This window comes from Mytilus trossulus, chromosome 4 (genome assembly GCF_036588685.1).
Source record: "Mytilus trossulus isolate FHL-02 chromosome 4, PNRI_Mtr1.1.1.hap1, whole genome shotgun sequence".
NCBI classification, from domain to species: Eukaryota; Metazoa; Mollusca; class Bivalvia; order Mytilida; family Mytilidae; genus Mytilus; species Mytilus trossulus.
Window position 1 is genome coordinate 56,142,193 of NC_086376.1, and position 25,715 is coordinate 56,167,907.

General features: G+C 31.6%; 2 protein-coding genes across 4 annotated transcripts in view; one reads left to right on the forward strand and one right to left on the reverse strand.

Annotated features, from left to right (window-relative positions):
* Positions 1–532: 532 nt before the first annotated feature.
* LOC134715576 (uncharacterized) lies at positions 533–5,471 on the reverse strand. Its single transcript, XM_063577841.1, has 5 exons — positions 5,381–5,471; positions 3,462–3,492; positions 3,014–3,163; positions 1,325–1,606; positions 533–708 (listed from the first exon to the last, which is right to left on the reverse strand). Exons 1-5 carry the CDS (start codon positions 5,381–5,383, stop codon positions 560–562), a joined length of 615 nt encoding a protein of 204 aa, XP_063433911.1. The 5' UTR covers positions 5,384–5,471; the 3' UTR covers positions 533–559.
* Positions 5,472–9,125: 3,654 nt separating this feature from the next.
* Positions 9,126–25,715, forward strand: part of LOC134715577 (G protein-coupled receptor kinase 5-like) — a 39,152-nt gene continuing 22,562 nt past the window's right edge. For 2 of the 3 annotated variants that reach the window (XM_063577842.1, XM_063577843.1), the window contains exons 1-7: positions 9,126–9,333; positions 12,246–12,341; positions 13,456–13,568; positions 18,421–18,552; positions 20,887–20,964; positions 21,833–21,936; positions 25,623–25,715. In XM_063577842.1, the coding sequence (XP_063433912.1) occupies positions 9,282–9,333; positions 12,246–12,341; positions 13,456–13,568; positions 18,421–18,552; positions 20,887–20,964; positions 21,833–21,936; positions 25,623–25,715 (668 nt within the window). In that variant the 5' untranslated portion in view covers positions 9,126–9,281. The remainder of the gene's footprint in view (positions 9,334–12,245; positions 12,342–13,455; positions 13,569–18,420; positions 18,553–20,886; positions 20,965–21,832; positions 21,937–25,622) is intronic. The other variant, XM_063577844.1, reaches the window with a different exon arrangement.

Sequence of the window (25,715 nt, forward strand, 5' to 3'; positions counted from 1 at the left end):
GATTCAATGTTCAAATGGAATTCGGTTATCTTCCTTGGCACGATCGTAGCCCGTATTTCAACCATATCGAGCATATTTGGGACACTATTGGGCGGAAAGTGCGCGAAAGGACCCCCCAGTTCAAACACATCATGAAATAAACAATGCCCTTCATCAGAAATGGTTGCTGCTACCGTAGCAACAAATTAGTCGATTTATGGCAGGAATCAGAAGATGTTTAGATGCGGTTATCCGTTTGAATGGAGGCTGCGCACAAAGTACTAATTCTTTGGCGTATAACGATCAATCATGATATGAACAGTCATCTAAGGATTAATTTTGAAATGTCTGACATTGTAAAGTTCGACTACAGTAAAAGTTGTAAAATGCATTTTTTTGTACAAAAAACACTCCATTTTGGTATTAAAATTGTGGTTATATAAAAAAAAAAAAAAATCAAAAATGTTTTGTTCGTTCCAATACCATTGTTATCGTAAACTATGTTTCAATAATATTATACACATATTTTATTATATTTCGTCCAAAAACTGCTTCACAAAAATAGTTTATGTTGTTTTGTCTAGTACTGGTCCCCTGTTGGCGTCCTCTCGATCTCACCAGTACTTTTTGCCATTTGTCTAGGCCCACCTCTCGCCGTTGCTAATCCTTTCCTGACACTATCTCGAGCGGACAATGTCTCGTCTTCTCCGTGCAGAAAGGTTACCAAATCTGAAATGAATAAAGGTACACAGTTTTTGTCTTTCAAAAATAGTAGCAAGTTGCCGATTCAAGTCATTTCAAATTTTGCAATATAATTCCTTAGCATCCAGCGGTTTTGTATAATGTCTGGCAAAGAATATCGGTCATTAGGCATATTGCTTATGTTTTAACGCACTTGCATATACATATATACATTTGGAAAGACTGTTTTATCCGATCGTGAAATATAATTCATAGTCTCGATTAACTTCTGGCAATACAAGGTCAGTGTACTGTGATATAGAAAATTACCTATTTTACAAAATGTCAGTTTATTGACACATTCTGCCATCTAAATGATAACATCATATATGAAAACATGGAAAATACGCCCAAAGGAAGCATAACAAAAACGTTTTTTATTCGATTTTTTTACAATGTCTATCATTTTGGGAGGCAAAACAGAAATCTAATCGTAAAGGATATGGCTTCGTGAGAAGAGGGCGCGTTTTAGACCTAAACAAAAAGCGTCCTTATATATGACAATGGCACTCGATTTAATGTTAAGTGACCTGTTTTAAAGTTACCTAATTGACAATAGCACTAAGAATGCGGACGGATAAGGCAATACTTTATTATTTTATACCTTTGCCATCTAATATTCCAGTTCCCGATGTATCAATTGCTGAAAGCTCTGTTCGAATAAGGTCAGCTTCTGTTTTATTTAAAGGTTCGCTACCAGCGTTTTGCAAAGCATCCATGAGATCATTGAGAGGAATTTTCAGATTTCTCATATCACGTGATGGATTGTCAGAATATCGTGAGAACAAAACTTCCAGTGACGAAAATAATCTGTTTTCCATTTCATCCTTAGTATTCCACCTATTCTTCATCCATGATTTGAATTCGTAAAGACTTATTCCATCGTCTACAAAAAAAACATATTTTCAATATATATATTGAGATGGCCAGAAAAAAGAGTCGATCAATCAGTGTTGTTTATCCAACAGGATGTTCTGATTTTCAATTTCGCAAATATTATTTAACTTCTTTTTCAATATCAGGTTGTTGGATTGGTTTTCTAGTCCATTGGCTTTAACCCAATAATCTCTTTTCGTGTATTTTAAATTGAGTATTAGTATTCAACAGACTTTCAGAAAAGAGATCATCGTTTGTAAAAAAAAAAATATCTTTAACGAACATAAAAGGTTGGTTGATTTTTTAATGTCCATTAGCAAATGTTACATTATAAACAGTAAATATTAAGGATGTTAACGTGTAAATGGGATATGAATATATTTTGCTGTATACAGGACCGACATCCTAAATCCTTTTTTTAATGAGTTAACTCATAATGTTCATATCAACATTGCGCCATTTAATATAAAAAAAAAAAGATTTGGTGTGATTGCCAATGAGACAACTCTCCACAAGATACCAAATGACACAGAAATTAACATCTATAGGTCACCGTACGGCCTTTAACAATGAGCAAAGCCCATACCCCAATCATATACTGGACACATCATTCTGACTCCGGATAAACCTGTCTTTGAGCCAGTCAAGGTCGTTAAAAACTTCCATTTGTTGTTTGATCCTTGTGCTCCTTAATATCGGCTGATTGTGAGAAAAGCAGCATTAGCATTTTTTTTTTAAATTTTTAGTTTGAGTCGTTCGGGATTAAACTGCAACCCGCGTCTGTCTTCACTCAAGGCGAACGCTACTATATATGAAGAGGAAACAAATAGAGCAACTATGAATGTTGTCACCGTGCAGTTAAAACAGTGACTTCATATTAACGTCATATAATTGTTATTGTGAATTTTGTATAACACGTATTAAAATATCCATATAAAGGTCGAATGGTAAAATTTAGAAGAGGTGTGGGTCATAGACTATTTTTTAGTTGTCCCTGTCGACCCACTTTGCAAAAGATCCAACTGACGTGTATGATTTGATTATGCTTGAAATATTTGACATAAGGCGTATATGTTATAATTATGTGTTAAATATTTATAGGAAATAATTTTTTTGAAATTTTTTACTGGCAATATTCTCTTGGAAAATGTTGGTCTCTTTTCTCATCAAGCAAACCATCTGACTGAGATGTATAACGCAGAAGAGGTATTTGAATGGGAAATATTTTTTGTGCAGTTGTCAAGAGAATTGGAAAAGTCGCTACAGAACATAAATCGTCAAAAACTCTAGTTTTATGTCAACCTGCCACAGTAAATCAAAATATATTTATTGCGGGGTAAAATATCGCTCTCTTTCAAAGATGTTCAGAACCACACACATCTTTAAATCACATTTCCTAGATTATTTCAGTACATACCATTTCCGTCTTTATTGTGTTCGGTGTATATAGATTCGATAAAGGTGTTAGTCGGATCTAGATGTAGCCCTCGTAATACAGAAATGAACCCCTCCTTGGTCAGTAACCCAGAGTCGGGATGGCAGTACATGTAAAACAACTGTTCAAGACCTGAATAAAAAATCATATATATAGTCATCATTTTTTCATCATATAACACTGCATATTTATTTTGCTAAGCTGAGTTTTGATAACTTATTTTCTAAATTGTATGCGTCATCTACAAACTCCTGTCCCAGTGATACTGATTGCGGCTTTCATTTTGTCGTAAAATTGTTTTCATAACGAAACACAATTTTTAACATAAAGATTGTTTAATACAACAGAGAAGAAAAAAAGAATGTGGAAAACATTCATGTCATTCATATTTAGGAATATTTCAAACCAATAATTTATCATATATACTTACGTTCTTTGTGTTCCTCTGGAACGTCGTCCTCCTGTAAAACAGAAGTTATGAGCACGTATATAGATAATAAATAAAAACTTTTGAACACATATAATTATTATTTGATAATATAAATATCAGAGGCGACGAAACATTTAAAAAAGGGATTCCAACCCAGAAGAAATGGATTGGGATTCTTAATATATGTCGCCTTTCAAATGCCTTAATCGTAAAAAAAAAGGGGGGGTCATACCCCCCGGACTCGCCCTTATGAATCCGGTGCGGTATTTTCATTTTGCTCGATTCAGACAGTTGAAGTTTTGTTTAGACTTATTGAATGAATGAAGTTCATTTAATTTGACTCAGTATTTAGTGTTCTGTATTCCAGATTCGGTCGACTCGAAGAGCGGGCGGTTTGACAAGATTCATGTGTTCAGTTCCAATGATCTTATGTATGTCGAATGTGTTGTTTCGATCGCCATTATAATACAGAATTAATAGAATTAAGGAACTATGTTATTCTAAACAAGGAGCCTTTATGTTAAGAAGGTCAGTTCAGTTGACTCAATCATAACGCACAATCGCATCATTTAAGATTTATTTAGTCGTATGAGTAAAAAATATCTGATAGTATTCTTTATAGGGAAATTAAAAAACCAGACTACACATATCAATAACAGTCTGACTTAGAAGCGTCTGGTAGACTGGCTCGTGCATTTTCATCCTGATAATGAAGTGCAACATTTTCAATGTTACCCAAAAACGCAAACCTTTAGACTTCACTTATAAATTACACAATCACTCTCTAGAAAAAGTCGACTCTACAAAATATTTAGGACTAACTCTTCAATCAAATTTAAAATGGGACAAACATATCGATAACATGACACCAAAGACAAACCAGTCTCTTAGATTTATTCGTAGAAACATAAACTTAGCCTCACCGAAAATTAAAGCTCATGTTTATGAAGCTCTTGTCTCAACTATTTGGGATCCACATCAAAAACAGCAAATCTCACAAATTGAAAAAGTTCAGAGAAGAGTAGCACGCTTCCCGTGCAACAACTTCCATAACACCAGCTCAGTTACTGAAAAATTATGACATACCTAAATCGGTATACCCACTTGAAATTAGGCGTTTACGATACAGACTTGTTATCTTTTACACATGAAATTGTTGCAGTCCCTACACATGACCTTTTGATCCCACTAGACAATACAACCAGACACAGCAACCACACTCATTTAGGCAAATACAAACATCAAAAGACAGTTATAAACATGCATTTTATCCACGAACAGTTTTAAATTGAAATCATCTGCCACAACAAATAGTATCATGCAGTACACTACAGGGATTCAAGAGTATGATCTCAGAATCTGATGTTATCCCCATATTCATCTAACCCTAACTATTCTGTTATCAAATGTATATAGTTTTATCTAAATTTATTTTTCAAATGTACATATGTTATTTTGATTTATTGATTTATTGATTTTTGATTTTTCTTGAAACGATGTAAATTATAAATTTTATAGTCGACGTCCGGTGGATGGTCTTCAATAACTGAAGGATCGCCAGAATATCAGCAAAGAAAAGATTTAAATTTAGTTTAATAATAAAATAAATGAAAAATTAACTGCTTTAAAAGGGTTAATTTCAATTGCATCAGCGGTATCAAATGAACCCAGACGAGTCAACACAAACAGTTTTACAGCCAAGATTCAACTGAGTTAGACAATATTAAAGTAGTAAGTCAGTAAATTTATTTTTGAAACAATGAAATATTTCTACATTGAATTCGGGTGAGGGCTAAGCTTGTCTTTCGGAAATAATTCCGCAGTATGATCATGACATTAAGTTATATTTAAAAAAAAAAGTACTATAAAAAAACAATATCAAAGATAACTTGAAAATAAGTTAAAAAGCAATTTCGTACCATTTTTTGTTGTGTAAGTCCTTAGATACAACGAATCCGTTTCACTACTGATCCATGCTTATTTCACAAGGACAACAGAAAAAATTTAAACCCTTTTCAGAATTGTGAAATGAGTCATCGCTTCCATAGTACTCAATTACAAACTTAGTATCGGAATACATTGATTAAATCTGTGAACATATTTATTAAATATCTAATATTACCCTTTCTGTGCGTGAGTGTTTGTGGGGTTTGGGAAAAGCAGTTTGTGCATGTATACTATTAGAACGTTACTGATACAAAAAAGAATCGAGATACTAAGAAGATGTGACATGATTACCGTTGACACATCTACCCACCAGATTCCAATTAATGTACATGTAGGTCATTATCCATGCCACATAGTGAGCTTCAAAATGTTATTAAATTCATAAAAGACAACATACAGTATGATTTAACGAATTAAATGAAACAACCATCGAATTACTGTGGCTAAATCCTGAATTGGACACACAAATAAAGAATGCGGCGGGTTAAAAATAGTTCCCCTAATCCGGGACTGTGGTGTAAAAACACAGCTTTGTTTTACATGTAAAAAATGCTGAACGGATTATGTTACAAACGTTTTGGACATGGATCACGCTTGGACATTTTACTCCTTTTTCTAAATATTCTCTAACATTTAAACGTTTGTTTCCCACTGAAAAACACTTGAAAGTACTGTTTAACTACTGTTTTAAACAAATGTGATAGTTAGTATATGCCCTGAAAACCAAGTGCATGTAGTCTAAATTAGTCTGATAAACTTCTTTTAAGGCTAGAGCCCTGAAGTTTAAACCTTTAGACTATTTGGAAATATAACCAGATTAAATAATGCATCCATTGAACGCGTCGGGCTAAATGACTGTATACTGAAGTTTTAACTTAAAACCAGTTGGTGACATGACACGGGTTATGTTCTCATATATTTTATGATGGTATATTACTAAACCCCTAACGGGAGGGATTGTGTCTGATATTCATATGATGAAGACATAATCTTTCAACCAGTGAGGTCAGGAGCTGGCATGTCAGTAACTGCTAGTAGTATGTTGTTAATTTATGTATTATTGTCATTTTGTTTATTTTCTTTTGTTACATCTTCTGACATCGGAATCGGATCTCTTAAATGAGTTTTACTGTGCGTTTGTTTTGACTACGTTGGCTAAAGGTATAGGAGAGGGTTTGGGATCTCAAAAAACATGTTTAACCCCACCGCAGTTTTTCGACTGACCCTAGTCAGGAGCCTATGGCCTTTGTAATTGCTGTACTATTTTTGATTTTAGTTTCTTGTGTATAATTCGGAGTTAGTATGACGTCCATTATCACTGAACTAGTATACATATTAGTTTAGGGGCCAGCTGAATGATGCGGGAGTTTCTCGCTGCATTGAAGACCTATTGGTGACCTTCGGCTGTTGTCTGCTCTATGGTCGGGTTGTTGTCTCTTTCAAACATTCCATTTCCATTCTCAATTTTATTGCATATATCCAGGTCCTGTCAGCCTTAACCCTTTTCAATGGCACAGGTTTATGTATAAACAATAAAACAAAGTCAATTCAGTATATGAGGAACTTTAATTACTTTACTAAGTAGTATTAATGTGCCAATAATTTATATATACCCTCAGTCCGTGAAGTATAATGTATTTATTTATAGATAAAGCTTATACCAGATATGGTTCTCATCCCTAATGGGTAAATAGATGATGAAACACAATTTCTGTTCTGAAGCACATCCAATAGGAATAAGAAACAGGCGAGGTAAACGTATTTTATTTTCGGGTTTACCCAAAAGATCACATATTTTATCAGTCTTTCTGTTCTTACAAATTTGGAAATATATTTGTTTAACTTTACAGAGTGTAAATCATAAGAATCACTTTGGATGCGCAAAATATATAAAGTCTTATTTTCGTTTGATATTTTATTAATTATTCTACAAGGCATTTTTATGGAAATCCGCAATGTGCCTGGCACATAACAAAAACTGTTCAAAGGGAGATAACAAACTTTCTTTTTATCTATTTATAAAGCACTGGGTATTCACAAGAAAATCTTCATTAAATTTAGTAACTGGTGCAAAAGCTGATCTGATCATCTGGGGAGACTTCCACTGGAACTAAATATTATTTTTTTTATTATGCATCTTATTAGAATGTATTCTTCTTGTTAAAGAGTCCTTTGTTTTGTCTTAAAACTTGAGCTCTTGGGGATGATATATATTTTTGGTTGTCACTTAGGAAGAACGGTACGGATTTGAATACTTTAAAAGAAACATTCCTCAAATAAGATAAGTAAAACTACGAGACAACAAATGAAATAAAATGGAGCGTTTTTATGAAAAACTCATTATTTATAATCATGTATACTAAATAATACAGAAGAAAAAGAGAAAAGTTTATTTAGTAACTTAGATTTTTTTTTATGGTAAATGAGAATATGGCACTACAAATTTAAATGATAAAGAGAACATTACATATATATTCAGCCCAAGATCACCCTTTCAGATAATTAAGATCTGGTTTTTTTTTAAACAGTTTGTGAAAGTGAGAACATATCGAAAGTTCGATAAAATTGGACGTTGGTCACTGTGACAAAATTTCGAAATGTTTTCAGGTATAAATGCTTGTTTAAAAATGTTTTTAAACAACCTAAATGTTCTTAGCTAAGTTATTCTAACGCTTAAACATCAGTAATCCATTCTGTCCTACTGGTGGACAACAGTTTAGTATGTTGACATTTTGGTCTTATTCGCATTTTCAACTATCAGAAGTACCAATAGTATATGACTGTAGACTAGTTTAGTTATACTATGATTGTTAATTCCACTTGACGGCCGTTACTACAGTACCGCGGACTTCTGGTTTCATGTATAGTCCGAACTAAGTATGCTGCCTTCCTGTAAATTAGAAACGATTTAAACTTCGGAAATATCTATATATTATAAGGACTATAATGCTTAAAGTTATATTTTAATGATTCACGGTTATGTTTACCCGTATCGTTAATTGTTACATATTGTGTATCTTGTGTATATATCATAGAAAGATATAGTATTTATTATTGAAATAAAGTTCAGATATTTGACTTTCAGCAAATGAACATCATGTGTTTACACACGGTTGAATTTTTTTTAACAACAGAACATTGAACAGAACAATTTTCACTCAGGAATGAACTAGTTGAAAAATGTTTCAAACTATTGTATTGTTTCAACCAAAAATCATCAGCTGGGCCTATTATAGTAAGTATGGTTAGATTAAGTTAATATAATAGTCCCAGTAAAAATGGACACAGATTTTTTTATAAATCCCTTTTCCTCGCCGTGCAATTTAAAGAGCGAACGTCACTGAAGACACCTACCGATACGCGGACGTCATTGAAGACATTGTTGCTACATCTGGTGTGAAAGCGGACGTCACTGAAGACACATTAAAAATTAAGCAAAGGCTAGGTATAGAAATTAACAAAATTTATATAATTTCTGTCTTAACTTCTAGATTTATTGTCATATTTGTAAGCAAACACAAAAAATTCATTTAATCAAAATGGTATCAATACGATTATGTTTGTAATATTTCCCTTTTGCTTTTTAAAATGACATAACACATTTATTTGCTACTCTTAAGTACATGTTGACAAACATCAATGTTATCGATTATTATTTGAACAGGAGTAGTTTCCCTTTCTTTTGCCTTCATCGATTTCGTCGACAGAAACCTATTTTGACCAATCAGATCACACGACTCTCTCATTTTCTGAATGTTCGCCATATTGTTGGATTTCTTTACCACACCCTGGGATTTTAATAGCGAGTTAGTGGACTCAATTAGGGTCGAAGTTGACCCTTGTTGATCTCCATTATCTCAAAACAATAAGTAAATGGAATTGGAAAACATCGTTGCAAATACTGTGTATTTAAAAGCACGCGAGGGTAAAGTATCGACACAACTGTCATTTCTCTCTGTCATAATATTCATTCAATTTATATGTTTAAGTCTACTACATTTTATCGGTACTGTGTAGCTATATTATCATTCAAAACAAAAGAAATTCATTGTTTTATAAAACGCTTATATCATTTGCATATAAATTTTCCATAAATTTTTATGTTTTCATATGTGTGTATGGTGTATAAGTTATTCGGAATAGCTTTTCGGAATACACATTTGTATGCAGACGTCAATTTTTGGTAGACCAATACTAATAATTGTAAATAAAAAGGAAGCTTCAAATGATGTTTTTATTTATTTATTAAATGGAATGGAAACATGAAAAAAACCTTTTGCTCATTTCATAATAAATGCATGCATAATGATTAATACATAATTGTGACTATATGTATACAAAACTTAGATGAGATAGACCTCAAACCTTTGTCTGGTCAAGATGTTAGACTCTGCTTGCAAACTACAATGTAGCAAGTTTTCAAGTTTATTGGCCTATGATAACAGGATTTATCCTAAATAGTGAAAACTTTTAACTTGTCTAGGAGTTTAAACATCTTTAATCATGATTATGTACACAAATTAATCATTATTATGTACACAAATGTACATATAGGTGCTTCAAAACTATGTGAACTTGTAACTCCAGAATTCAAATGTGGAAAAATAATCATTGAGTGATTGAAAAATTGATTCATGAATGAGTCAATTATCTCTGTTGTTCAATCATGAGTTGAAAGATATTTTTTGAAATTTGAATTCTTAACATACATGACATAGATTATAGTCTTTTTTTATTACGTTGACAGTCACAAAATGTCAAGTACATTGTACATGTAAATTGACTAGAAAATGCAAGGGACTACATCTTTTTCTAATGGTTCCTTGGTTCGTTTTGATACAACTTCACTGAGAAGGTCTTGATCGTACCAATTGTGAAGTCAAGAGAAATATCTATAAATTGTACATGTATTTATGTGTCGGACTATGGAATCCCGTTAATTCATCACAACTACATGTATAAATGCAATAACTTTTAATATTGAAAATTTAAAATTTACTGTTAATATGAACACGTTCAGCATTGAATAATAACAGGCTAGCATGCATGCTGAAATATCTGATGGGACAGAAGCTTACAGAAAAAAATAACATCTTAAATGACATAATAAAATTTCAGTCATTCAAACGTACTGCATCTACAAAATCTTAAGCATTAAGAAGAAAATATAGATAATTAATGATTAAATGTATGTGTACAACATTTTAATATGAAAAAAAATCTTGATTCTGTTATTAATTTACATATAATTGCATTTATACACATTACTAAACATGGTGAAGGTTTGAACTATACGTACATGTACATACATCTTATTCTAAATACATGTAAGTCATTCAGCTGTTTGAGAAAAGTTTAAAAATTACATGTATATTTATATAATTATTCACCTGCATGTAAATGTACATGTACAGTTTTAAATTCCGCGAGGTGAACGCCTGTGAAATCGTTTTGGTAGAGTCCCTGAAGTACAGTTTTAGTACAATGCAAGTAAGCCCATGGTTTTATAGCTTATAATATTTATTTTATAATATCGGATTGTAACCATTTGAGAATATATATACTCCCATTAATTTACATGTTCATTTTGTAGAAAAAAGCATGCTAAAAATTGAAATTTGTATTTTTTACTCACCTGTAACTGTGTTAAAGGAGATAATGACAATTATATTTATGCTGATTTGAACTGATGTTTACAAGATAACAGAAAATCATTTACAATGTTAATGTACAATGTATGAGCAACATTATATTTTATTAAAATTAAAAAAGAAAGGAAAAAATGTAATGCATGTTAAATGGCTCCTTCAGAAACTGTCACACAAAGACCTAAAATGAGATTAAATGTGAACAAATGAATTTTAAATAATTGTATATCTATGATAGACATACAATTGAAATTTAGTGATGGCAAAGAGCGCCTCATTGACCACAGAATATTTGAAAACAATTAGAATTGAAAAAGAGGGCTTATACATTAGGGTGAAATGGGTTGAATAACCTGAAAATCATGGATGCAAGTTTTCATAATGACATTTTAAAACTGAGGATTACATTAACATATAAACAATAGATATAGGAAGATGCGGTGTGAGTGCCAATGAGACAACTCTCCACCCAAATAACAATTTAAAAAAAAGTAAACCATTATAGGTCAATGTACGGCCTTCAACACGGAGCCGTGGCTCACACTGAACAAAAGCTATAAAGGGGCCCCAAAATTACTAGTGTACAACCATTCAAACGGGAAAATGCATGTTTTTCTTTTATATACAAATATATTACAGTTAACTTATTGTTAGATAAATTTTGTGTATTTATCGATATCTTAACAAATGTAACACTTAAAATGCATGTACATATATATATCATGTACTGTAGTACGACGCTAGATTAAAACTGACGTGGAAAGGTAATACATGGCCACCGAAAGCTTCATTTTTGTGAAGCCCAGGTGGTCGTGTTGTCTAGCGGGACGGCTACAGTGCTGGCGATTCAATTTGGTGTCACGATATCTCAGTAGCATGGGTTCGAATCCCGCCAAAGCAAATTTACAGATCTAACATTGTTGGGTTGATGTTTAGACGAGTTATATATATATGTACATGTACATTTATGAGATACATTTAATACGTGTATGTTTTGATAAAAAAAAAGGGCAAAATCTTTACAATTACAAGTAAGCAAAATACTGTAGTGACCACTTTCAATTTCAATAAACATTGTTTGAACTTTATCTTGTTGATCTGCAAAACATGATTGCACATGTACATATGTAGTTATTTCAGCATAGCCAAGGTTATAAAAGTATTTAAATATTTATCATATTCATTGCAGGGGGAGGAGGAAAAAGAAAAGGAAAGAGTAAAAAATGGAAACAGATACTGAAATTCCCACACATTTCAAAATGCTTACACAAAAAAGATGACATACGTAAGTTAAACTCTTAAATTGCTTTGTTTAACTTCGGTTTCCATACATGTCAAAAATGAAATCTTAATTACATACATGTTATTTGGATGGAGAGTTGGCTCATTGGCACTCATGCCACATCTTCCGATACCATGTATACCTATTTACATTTATTGATTGAAGAGCATAAAAATTGTACATTTACAAAATGGGAGGGTTGAGGAAAATTGTACTGCACTCTCTTCACAAGTCATCAGATTTAAAGTTCCCATTTTGATCAGACATATGGTTGCATTCTTTTACATCATGTAGAGTCATGTGCCCACTTTGGAAAGGGTTATATACTGTCAGTTGGAAGAGACAAAGCATGGCCATATTTCTATTCCTCAATCATCCTTTAGAAAAGATCAAGAAGATGGTTACAGGTTCAAATTTATGTTGAATGTCAATGTATTAGATGTAGGAACAAAACTTAAATTGTAATCTGGTTAGCAATTGAGTTCTCAATTAATTTCAAACATTTAAATGCAAGCCTGGCTAGATTAGAAAGATACCCTAGAAACATTTTGGTACAACTTGTACATTTACAATGTACATGTATGTATATTTTGCATCATACATGTACCAAACACTAGTCAATACATACAGGCCTACATTAATATTGTTGCTGTAGGGGTTATCAAAAAATATTTCCTGGTTTCTCCAGTTTTTATTTTCACAAGATTTGCGTAAGAGGTCCTGTCCTGTTCATTCAAATGAGACAAAAAGGGGGAACTGAAGACCCATAAATACAAATAATATTCTAATCCCAACATTAATGTTGTGTATTTGGGGAAACCACATCTGGAACTGACAGGAAGTAACAAATCCATGGAGGAAACACAATGCTCTGTGGTAAAAAGCTTGGTCATGTAAATAAATGAATATATTCAAATATACATGTAGTTTCATAACTAAAAATGTTTCAAAGCAAAGAACTTTAAGAAGATAAAAAAATTATGGATGTAATTGATGAAAGGCTAGGACGTATAGGCAAGTTAATGTCCATTAACCTAATTGTGTTGGGTTTAATTTCATTTTCTCATAATAATGAATAGATCACCTCTAACTTCGTCTTTAAAATTATTGATTTCAGATATATCCTATGAGTTTTTAGTGGAGCAGCAACCAATAGGGAACCAGTTATTTAGACTATACTGTAGCACCAGACCAGAGCTTGCCAAAGCCATTAAATTCCTTGATCAAGTGGTAAATATTTTTCTATAGATCACAACCAAATTTCTATGGATGTAAGTGTTTTTTAAAGAGAAATTGGTCTGCTTTCTTTCTTTTTTCCATATGCTACTTCATTTTTGATTTAAGGAAACAGGCTATTGGAGTGACCTCAATATTGAATCTGTAATTATAATTCTGTGATTTGACACACTTCAATACACATGGTTTTAGATTACCTGTGTACATGTACATGGAAGTTGTTTATTTTGTGTTATGTCATTGTTGACATTTCCTGTAATCTATATGTATAATTTGTAATATAAATATTTTGTTCTATACAGCAAGAGCTGTGTAGCATAAATGTACCCAGCTTTAAATTTCATCTATGTAGATACTGGTTCGTCCATTGTCAGGCAATAAACCTTGAAGGAGGACTTCACTGGTTTTATGTACAATTTATTGATAACATATGTACCTTAACAGGATATTTCTTTAATATTCATATGCACATGTAATAGTTATCAATAAATATCAAATGAAGAGGATACTTTAAAATGCACTGTAAATGACATCATGCTCTTAATGAAAGATAAAATATGTGCTATTTATATGTTAACATCCTTAAAGGCCATTAATAAAGTCAGGAAATAAGCTTTACAAAGGCTTGGTAGCCAATGCCATTGATAATTTGGTGGGATCCCTAACTTTTTACAGAATATTCCCATGTGGTCCATGGCTCCATGCAAGATATTTACACCCTGTAAGTTTGGCCCCTGGGGTGAAAATTTAAATCTTGTTCCCTAATTTTAACTGTGCCAGAGGAATAAAGAGCTGTTGGTCATTATATTACTTCTTGGTCTTTTTGTTACAATCAACTTGCATCTTTTCTTTCTATTGATAATTTTACTAAGAAATTTGTTTTTAAAACATTTGAGTTTTACTGTTCCCATAGGCTTTTTCAGGGTTCTGTAGTAATGTATTTTTTTCTGTTTAAACAGTGAAATAATTTTAGTTTTCTGTGAAGTTCTGAACTGAATATGTAAATAAAAAAACTATTGCATTCATTTGTTTTTATACATCATGTACATGCATGTGATTTCTAAAAACTAGACAAAAATGCGAGATTGATTTTTGCTATTTCAGACAAATCTGAATACAGATATCAGAAAGCACATTCATATTATTGTAATACCCGCCCAGTCACATTATTCACATTATAAATACCACTTGATTATTTCTTAATTTATGTACAAATGTAGTAAACTGATGATTGTTTTACTGAACTCTCACAGTCCCACTTGCAGATTGTTAATGTTCTGTCCCAATCACATTTACAAAGCTCATCTTTATTGCTTGAAAAAAATCACATGATTTTTTGGGAAAGAAGTACATGTACATTTGAAGCCATGTCCTGTAAAGTCATTTGAAATTATGACCAATCCAGTGTGGAACTAACCAGGGTTTATCAATATGAACAGCAGTCATTGTCCCATAGGAGTCACATTTTGTTAGAATAGTTGTGTTTTTGTAAGAAAATGTCAATGGAATTGCTTTTGTCCTTCAGTTGTGTACATGTAGGGTATCTATGAAATACAACTCTATTTTCAATACAGTTTCTTATTTAAGTCATAACATAATGTATGTTTTGAGTTGATCACCATTCTTAAGCTACTCTGATCAATAGGTTTAATGTTACAATATTTTTCTTTTTTTGGTCTGAAGATTCTGTTCTATGCAACAAAGCCCTTCTAAATTTGACCTTCAAATTTTAATTTTCAACAATCCTTGTTCAGGTTATTTTCTAAGTTCCTAATTAGAATATAATAAGTTCAGCTTAATTTTGTTTATTTATCAATGTTTGGTGACCAAATATGTAACTGATAAAAAGTTCAGTTTTCTAGATACACTTGTACCTGAAGTAAGTGTCTGCCAACATATTAATAGGCTATACTCAATAAGGTAGATGAAATGTTACACTGTATTTATATAAGCACATGTACTTATTTCACTTTAAGTTGAATTCTTAAATTGTTTATGCTGGAACTGAGTGTATATTTTATTGTATATAAATATAAATATACCATTGACAATTATTAACACTTAACATCCAAGTCTAATAGAAGTGATTGTCAATTCCTTATTAATAATTTATTGCCTTTCCTAAGTTTCCTAAGTGATGCAGCTCCTTAACTTCACTGTATGTTGTGTATGGCACGTGGAAATAAAAGTGAACTATATAAATTATTCATAATTTGAGATATTTTGTTTCTATATCCTTGAATTATGTTTCCTTGGATTTAAAGGTTTAAGACACTCCTAAAATCATTCATACATGCATGGATCTTATTTTGATATTTATGCCATGAAAATTGTGTTTTTAGAAAAATTCAACTTATAGCAAAATTATTTGTTCAAAGAAATGGTCAAATTGATGTGTTTCCACTGAATTTTGCTTATATATAAATTCTGTATATATTAACTTAATGAATAAAGACAGGTGATCACAGGTGTTAACAGTAGTTATAGGTCAATGATTCAGCAACCAAATGATAAAAATAACTAAACATTATCTAAAGAGCAATAAACAGTCATCAACATTAGACAGGTGCCAAACGAAATATCAAGCCTTTAATCACAGTTTGTCTAAAAAACATTTTCACAGTTGGTCTAAAAAGATTGAATACTATAAATATACTGAGACATTCAAGTAAAACATATATGTCATTATCACCAAAGTATTTAATTGAAAGAAAAACATTAAGGTCAACATTTTCACAGTCTGTTTATGATGTCTTTTACACTAAATCTGATGGTTGTTTGCTGATTGATAATAATTTATTTATTTGTTGTATTTGGCCTTGATCTAGCTTTCAATAATTTTTAAGATTTCTAAGATCCATACTTTGTGTCTTTTGTTTAAATGTAAGTTTTGTTATTTAGCTTTGTGGAAATCTGATGTTTCAGGCCATTTTAAAATGATTTTGACATTTTTGATTCTTATTTTGTGATTTTGGTCAAAGCCCTACAGTGACCTACATGATTAACAGCCTCTGGATTTGACTCTTATTGATAGTTGCCTCATGATCATTAGCAATCGTACCACATCACTTTGTTTTACATGGGAATATTAAACAATTTTGGGGGAATTTTTTCCCTCCCCTTTTGTATCTCCATTATCAAAATACACAAAAAAACTCAGTAAAATAATAATGATGGTGGAAAAGATTATGGAAACAAGCACAAACAAAATAATAATAAACCTTTCTATCTAAAATGCTACCAGTTACCAAAAGCAAGCGTACATTTGCTAGACTTGTAGAAGTTAAATCATGCCATACTACACACTGCATTTTAAATACTAGACTATATACATGTATTTTTATACAGACTTAAAACTTAAAAAATTTAATTAGACATATTATCTGCAAAATGATGAGCCTTCCTGGTGATCTCTCTGATAAGAATCAGAAGTAATACAGTTCCTTTGTTTTATCAAGTACAAATTGAGCTAAGAAATCAAACAGGTATTCAGAAACATGCTGTGCGTGTTGGTAGTTTTTGCTATCATTTCCATGATTTATAACTTTAGCTGTTATATACATGTAGATAGATATTAATGATATCCTTAATCTTATATTCATCTTAAAAAATGTAGATTTTTATAGGCACTTCATGTTACATTTTCCCATTAAATTAAGATAGGAGTAAGTAGGTAAAGAGATACTGATCAGGGGGAAAGCTGATTACTTGATAGAGATATTGCTATAAATACTTAAGGGTAACAGCTTTATAATTACAGAGGTTGAAAGTATTATACGTCATACTGCTTGCAACTAGTTGTACTTGTTTCATCCAAAATATCATTTATAATGATAGCTTTGTAGAAGAACTTCAAACATTTTACCGATTGTAATAGAAATTAGAGAAAGCGTTGAGAGATTTTTTTATCACTGGAATGTTATTCCAATAATGTCTTAATTGTGATTTTAAGATAGTTATTGCTTACTTAAAAATGGTTAATTGGATGAAAAAGACAGCATCTAAGAATGTACCACATTTAGGGTACTAATTCCAAAAATGAAAAAAAGTATGAAATTATGTTTCAGCTTTATTGGGTCTGTTATTATTTTATTGAATTGTAATGGTGCAAATACTACAGAAAAATACTCCTCGATCAACCAAAAACTAAATACATGAAAATTGGCAGGCTACCAAACAAGATATTTAAAGATTTTTTTTCTTAAATCTGAATAAAAACAAATGGTATTTCCTGTTCTCATTTTCTGTATACAAATTTTATAAATTACGCAGGTAATCAGATAAATTCACAAAGGTTTTTTATCAAAGATTAAAGATTATTTTTGTTTTCGCTAAACATGCTTAATAGTCTGAACATGTAAAGTCAGCAGTGGGTCACTGACAGACAAAATATGTGTACATGATGTAACTTCAGTGCGTATATTCAATTGTTTAAATTCTTTGTACATGTATAACTAGTCTGATCCATTCAAATTTATTATAATCTTTTGTAAATGTCACATAAAATTTTAAGGTTTTTTACAGGTGACAAGTTCTTAAAAGAGCTTAAAAAGTTACGTGTTATGCATTTTTAACAACCAAGATATTTTCAGGGTTGTTAGTTTAAATGGTGTGCAAGCTATAATATACAAATTTATGCTTATATTATTTTCTCTGAAAGGCACTTACAAGTATTGGGTCTCTAAAAATATATATTATTCCTTCACAAATAGTCAATATTATGCAGTGATTAACAAATAGATTGATTTGTGTGTGTGTGTAAAATCAAAGTATTGCTAGGATCATAAATTAAAAAGTCCATATTAAATATACATTCTTATAGTTTATTGTGGAAACCTTTTTATAGATAGACATGTACATGGATCTGGCTGATAATGTCAAAAAGGGAACCCAGACAGTCCAATTGATGACTGCCCCAAAACCAAATGATTACCACCACATACATTGTAGAACCATAATGAACTACATATTGTTAAAGGTATAAAACTAATGAAATTATTGTGTGGGTCCGAAATTTTCAATCTTATAGGGATATCATACATTAGAATACGTCAATGGAAAACTTTTTGGATTCTTTGTGATCACCTTCTATAAGACCTTTATGGGCCTCTTGTATACATGTATTTCACATTTCAATGGATCCTAAAGTAAAATTTTCCACTTGGCTTGTTTTCATTTACCAATCAAAATATATTTATCCTTTCTAAAATATTTTCTTATTTTGAGAATAAATCTTTTTGACATTAGATATTGAATGAAAGATGTCTGAGATGAAAGAGCTATTTTACTCATGGGTATGTCAATTTCAGGAATATGTTATCAATGTCAGAGACATTTTTTTCCCTCATATTGATTTTTTTCTACCATATGTTCAACTATGAAAATTCCTTTTATTTTGCCTCAGGCAAGGACATCTCGTTGGTTTTACAATAAGTACATGTCAAACAATATAGGACTACTACCTACCCAAAACTGTTGAGGAAGAGGAAAAGATTTAAAAAAAAAACCCAACATTTTACACAATTAACTTGAGTCACTTGAGGCCCATTTAACATCTAGAGGGAAAAGACAAATGGTTATTTTACATAGAGCAGAGCAGACAATTTTTCTGGAATATTTCAAGCAAAATTTTCATGATTTGATGTGAAAATTAACCCTGTTTTGTGATATTTGTACTAGAAAGACCCAGTGTTTTTAAATTGCATGCTAATATTAATGGTATAGGTAAGGGTCACCAGGAAGACTTATCACCAATCTTGGACACATTTTCCCAACTACCAGTTGTCTAGTTATTGCTTTAAGACCTGAATGTCTTGTGATAAGGGTAAATATGCTGTATTCAAACCCAAAATACCACACAGATGGTGAAAAATTGCAAGAGGTTCGATTCCTAATGCGATGTATACAGAAATGTACAGATGTATTCTTTTTGTGTGCATTTATTTTGAGCATGAACTCTAAAGAAAGTTACACTTTGTATTGTAATTGTGAAATTTTTCTTATGTATGGGTTAAATTTAAGTGTATATATTTAGTGCATGTATAAAACAAATGTGCATTTGTTTTTATCGTTCTCTTAAGGATGGAGATTAACTGGTTCTTATCTGTCCATAAAATTGGAAGTTACAGCTTGAGATTTCGCACCAAGCTTTATTTGGCTATTCTCAATCGCATTATCAGTTCCTTCAATTTTCGTCTCCTCTATTTAAGCTTCTCATTTTTCAAATGTTATGCACATAAATATGATTTTATTTTACCTTTTTTGCAAGTTTTAAGCCCAAGGCTATTAGCTTTTTTATTTATAGCACCAAGCTTCATCTCGTTATATTATGCAGTGCAATACCTATTTTAATTCCTTCAATTTTCTGCTTCCTCTCTGCTGAAAACGTCATTTTGAAAAATTGATGTACATGATCCAGGTCAATATTCTTTTGCCTCTGTATATATGCACTTTGTGGGTCCTTGATAGGTAAGAATGTAAGTTGGTGATGTTGTATCAGAAAATTTTGTCTTATTTTCTCAGCAGCAATAGGTCATTCTTTTTTCATGTAGAGGGTATGATTAATGAGCTCATAGTATTGTTTTGCTGATTTTAATACCTGTTTTTAGCAGAGGTGCATAAATCAACCAACATATCAGACATTTTAAGGGTCAAGCACATGCTGATTTTATATCAAATTCATGAACATGTATATCTTATGTCTGACAGTGTATTGCTGTAATTATTGATAAAAGTAGCAAAAGATTCCCATTTAAAATGTCCATTATTTTATGAGGAAGAAATGTTTGAAGTATATGTAAATGCATGTAGGAAGAGAAAATTAACATTTTATGTTGAGCTTTTCTTATTAGTCATTGACAGTTACACAACACCCATAGAATTTTGTTTAAAGTAAGTGTATTCTTTATCCACACTTAGGCCTTTAAAACAAAGATAAAAAAAACATTTTGTCATGTCAAAGGTCTTATGTCTTCATTCTCGCTCTATGTTCCAGTCCTAAATTTCATTCACAATGAAAATTTATGTTGTTTTTTTTTCATTTAAGAGGTAAAAAATTGAAAGTTATTGCAATTTTTTCATTAAAAATAGCTGATGCTTATATATTCTAAAAAGACCTATAACCTATATAGCTTCATTGTGATTGTTTTAACTATTTTCAATGTGATAATTGCCATTAAATTCTTATTTGAATTTTAGCTAGAAACTGGGACAATGTTGGGGCTTTATCTTAAAAACTTTATGTATTATTGTAAGTGTACATAAATGAATGAATGGATGAATTTCAAACCTGTTATTTTTATTTTATTTGTAGTCCACATTTGAAGTCAGTCCTGCCGAGAAGAGATTAACAGATGCTACTTCTATATTTGACAAATATTTAGACACAAAGGTATGTTCTTAAATTTGAAAAAAGCAAATTCCAGGAAATTGAGAATTATTCATTTCCATTTCTTGTCTAAAAGAAATGCACTACAAAATAACTGTTTTCAGACCTAAGAGTTATATCATAAGAAAAGAAAGATGAGCTTTTATAGAAAAAGGAAAGCATGTTTCATATTTATTCCTTATTTTTGAGGAATTTTATATAAAAGAATATTTTCAGACCATAAATGCCAAATTAAGAAACAACATAGTATCAATGTATATCTGAGTCTCTTAGTTTCTACAAATGTAATATTATTGACCCCATAAAATATATAATGTTATAAACTTTCCAAAAATGTTTGATACATTCTGGTATTTCGTCAGAAATGTCAAAATTATTTGATATATAAAGTCTGGTATTTCACCAGAAATGTCACTACAATTATTGAGGTTTATAGATAGATATTCATAACTTGTTTTATTTTGTTAGCTGATATATTACTTGAAACTTAAAAGCCAATAAACTGAAAATTATGGGTCACGTTTATATCATCGTTTACATCATCTTGCTTCACATGTTCAGTCTAACGTCCATTATCACTGAACTAGTATACATATTTGTTATGGGGCCAGCTGAATGACACCTACGGTTGCGGGAGTTTCTCGCTACATTGAAGACCCATTCATGGCCTTCGGCTGTTGTCTGCTCTGTGGTCAAGTTGTTGTCGCTTTGACACATTCCCCATTTCCTTTCACAATTTTACTTGAATCTTTGTCCTTGCAACACTGAAATGAGACATTGCTTCCATATCAATTTTAATGTTTTTATTAGGGTTGCAAGATAATTAGGAGAAAATTTGTTAATAACCTGTATGCTTTCTTTCTACTTTCAGTCTCCGGACTATGTTAGTCATTTAAATGGCGTCCAGGTCTCAAAAATAAAGGAAGCCATTGCAGATAATAGTGCTAATAAGGACCTTTTTACCTCGTGTGTTGAGTAAGTATGACTAGTTAAGGCAATGTATCCCAAACTCTGTTTGTCATTTTGGTTGAATATATAGATAAAGTAGAAAAGTCCAAATTTCTCTTTCGGTCAGACAAACCCTAAAACAGTTCGGCACAGACTGTAAAACATATATTTGTTTTATAGATACTGTGGATTCATTATTATTCGTGGGATAACAATTTTCGTGGCTTTTGTGGGTATGGGTGAACCAGGAAATTAAATATTCAACGAATATCAAACTTTCTATAGGCTTGTATGTGGACTTCGGCAAAACCACGAAAATAAATATTCACGAACTTCCAAGTTTTCCATAATCCACGAAAATTGGTACCCATGAAAATAAATGAATCCACAGTAAGGGCTAATCAGATCCTTTATTAGCTGAACATTAAATATTTTATGAATTTAAGGAAAGACATGTTAACTTAAAACATTTGATCAAAAGGAGGAGTCTTGCAATAGCTATAGGACCTTGCAGTGTGATATAAAAAAGAAGATGTGATATGATAGATATAGGAAGATGTGGTGTGAGTGCCAATGAGACAACTCTCCATCCAAATAACAATTTAAAAATTAAACCATTATAGGTTAAAGTACGGCCTTCAACACGGAGCCTTGGCTCACACCGAACAACAAGCTATAAAGGGCCCCAAAATTACTAGTGTAAAACCATTCAAACGGGAAAACCAACGGTCTAATCTATATAAACAAAACGAGAAACGAGAAACACGTATATATTACATAAACGACAACTACTGTACATCAGATTCCTGACTTAGGACAGGTGCAAACATTTGCAGCGGGATTAAACGTTTTAATGGGCCCAAACCTTCTCCCTTTTTCTGAAACAATAGCATAACATCACAACATATAAAAACATACGATAAAATATCAATTAGCAGACTTAACTCAATCAAAAAACGTATGATTACACAAAGAACGAATAAATTTGATCTGCGATATCTGAGTACAAATGCACAGTTAATTAAATATTAGAGACAAACAGTCATGACCAAAAGGCTATCAAACAAATTCAAACACACTGAGAAATATTTAACCAATCAATGTTCACTTTAGCAAAAAACCGTTTTTTTATAATCTTGAAGTTTATACAAATGTTGTAAGAATAAGTGAAAAATTGAAGATATTACAAATAATCAAAGCTGGTATACAGCCAAGATCCATATAAATAAAAAATGACAAAAAAGCATTATAAACAGTATCAACAGGTCGAATTAACAAGAAAATACGATTTGAGAGTACTCGCAGTTACTGACAGCTAGTTAAAAGCCAAAACCAATTAATAGTAAAAAATCATGCATCAGAGACTAAAATCGACTAAAACACATCACAGGGATTTAGTATTTTAACGTCATTAATAGTCAAAGAAGACATGACTAGTGCAATGCCAAAAATAAATGTATCGACAGGTAGTAGTATAGTGAAGAGCGACTTCTATAGAAATAAAAGTTAACGTGGATGTGTCCCCTATACATCTCGCCTCAAAAGGTAATGAAATTTAGTTATGTTTTAATTTGCTAATGACAAAATCAATATTAGTGCCAATGTGAACTATATTCAGAGATCTAATTACAATATTGGTACGATAACCCTTACTTATAAGTTTGTTTAAAGGTTCGATGAGTTTACAAGGATCACATAGTGATTTCCTCGCTTTAAGTACAATATTACCATAAAATTTAGGATGAGAAATACCATCTTTAATAAGCTTTCTACAGGTATAGCCAAATTTACTAATCAAATCTTTGTATCTATGAAAGAATTTAGTAAAAGTTTTAAGTAATTTATGGTATCGAAATCCCTGACACAACAATTTACCAGTGATGCATTGATTACGTTCGTTAAAATCTATGACATCAGAACACACACGGGCAAACCGAACAAGTTGCGATATATAAACACCGTATGATGGAGCCAAAGGCACATCGCCGTCTAAAAAAGGAAAATTAACAATAGGAAATGAAAAATCGTCTCTTTTGTCGTAAATTTTAGTGTGAAGTTTCCCGTTTGAAATTGAAATGTCTAAATCTAGAAAAGGACAACTGCTGCTGTTTATGTTAGATTTAGTTAAAGTAAGTTCGTTTGGGTAAATTTCTGAAGTATATTTAGAGAACTCTGGATTATTCAACGAAAAAATATCATCCAGATAACGGTAGGTATTTTTGAATGTATCAACCAAATGTAACAATGATGGGTCTTTACTGAGTTTGGTCATAAACTGAGATTCATAGCAATATAGAAATAAATCTGCTATTAAAGGGGCACAGTTGGTGCCCATAGGAATACCTACTACCTGACGATACACTTTATCGCCGAAACGTACATAAATGTTATCAAGCAGAAAGTTTAAAGCTTTAATCATATCCTCACATTTCCAGTAAGTGTATCTAGCATACTTTCCTTTTTCGTTACAGAAAAAGGCCTTAAACGAGTTACAGCAAATTAAATTACAATGAGATTTTTCGAAAGACCATTTTATCAAATACAAAAACTTTTTCTTTATAAGATTGTGTGGAAGTGTAGTGTACAGAGTAGAAAAATCATAACTGTCAACAGAATTGTAAGGACCATTGAAAGCATGTATTTTATCTAAAACCTCTAAAGAATTTTTAACACTCCAAAAATAATTAATACCATTATTTTCATAAGCTTTATTACAAAAGTTAATAACCAGTTCTTTGATAGTAGTAAGGGAGGTGGTTAGAAGCACTGATAGATTAGTAGTAGAACACTTACTCGAAGCGGAGATGAAACGGAATTTAAATGGTTTTTTGTGTAATTTCGGTAACCAGTACATGGTAGGGACTTTCAAATGTTCGGAAGATGCTTTAAGCTGGGCAGTGGCAGTGGTATGCTTGTTAACGATTTGACTCTCTGTGGTGCGCACTGACCTGAATGTGATGTCTGTTTATCTGTGTACAAAGGCATAGACAATATAGATATAAGAAGACATAGTATGAGTGCCAATGAGGCAACTCTTCAACCAAGTTACAATTTGTAAAAATAAACCATCATAGGTCAAAGTTTGGCCTTCAACTTGGAGCCTTTGCTCACGCCAAATCAAGTTGAAATGAAAATATTAAACCCATGATGGAAGAGTTATAACCCTTGGGTGATCCATACATGACCTTTTTCAAGTCAAAATTTTACTGTAATTTACCCATGCCAAACATTCATGTACCTCTTTTTAAAGAAGCTTTATAATGTTTCTGTTCATCATTCCAGTTAACATGGTTAACTCACTTTGTAAACATCTTCATGATAATTATAGTGGTTGATTGTTCTTGACCTGTACATGCTTTATATGGATGAAAAATACTTTACATAAGTTGTGATGAGAAAAAGACTGGAAACAGTCTTAATTAAATAGCAAGTAACCAAAAAAATAATAGCATTGATAGGAGGAGGTACTTTATATAAAACAAAATTTGGAGTCTCATCTACTGAAAACTGTACAACTCAAAAATACATTAATTTATACACCTTTAGTTTATTGTCTCTCCATTTATTCTGACCAGAAACCATGCTCACAAGCCCGTCAACTTTCTGTGCCCCTCTACTCTTAAATTCTAAATATCAAATGCTGAACCAGTTAAACCTTCAATTCTTAAGTAATGTGCAAACTTAGATCTTATTTTATGATTTATTTCCAACAGAGCTGTGACAGAGCACTTGCGGAGAGATCCATTCTCAGAATTTCTGGAATCATTGTTTTTTAAAAGATATCTGCAATGGAAATATTTAGAACA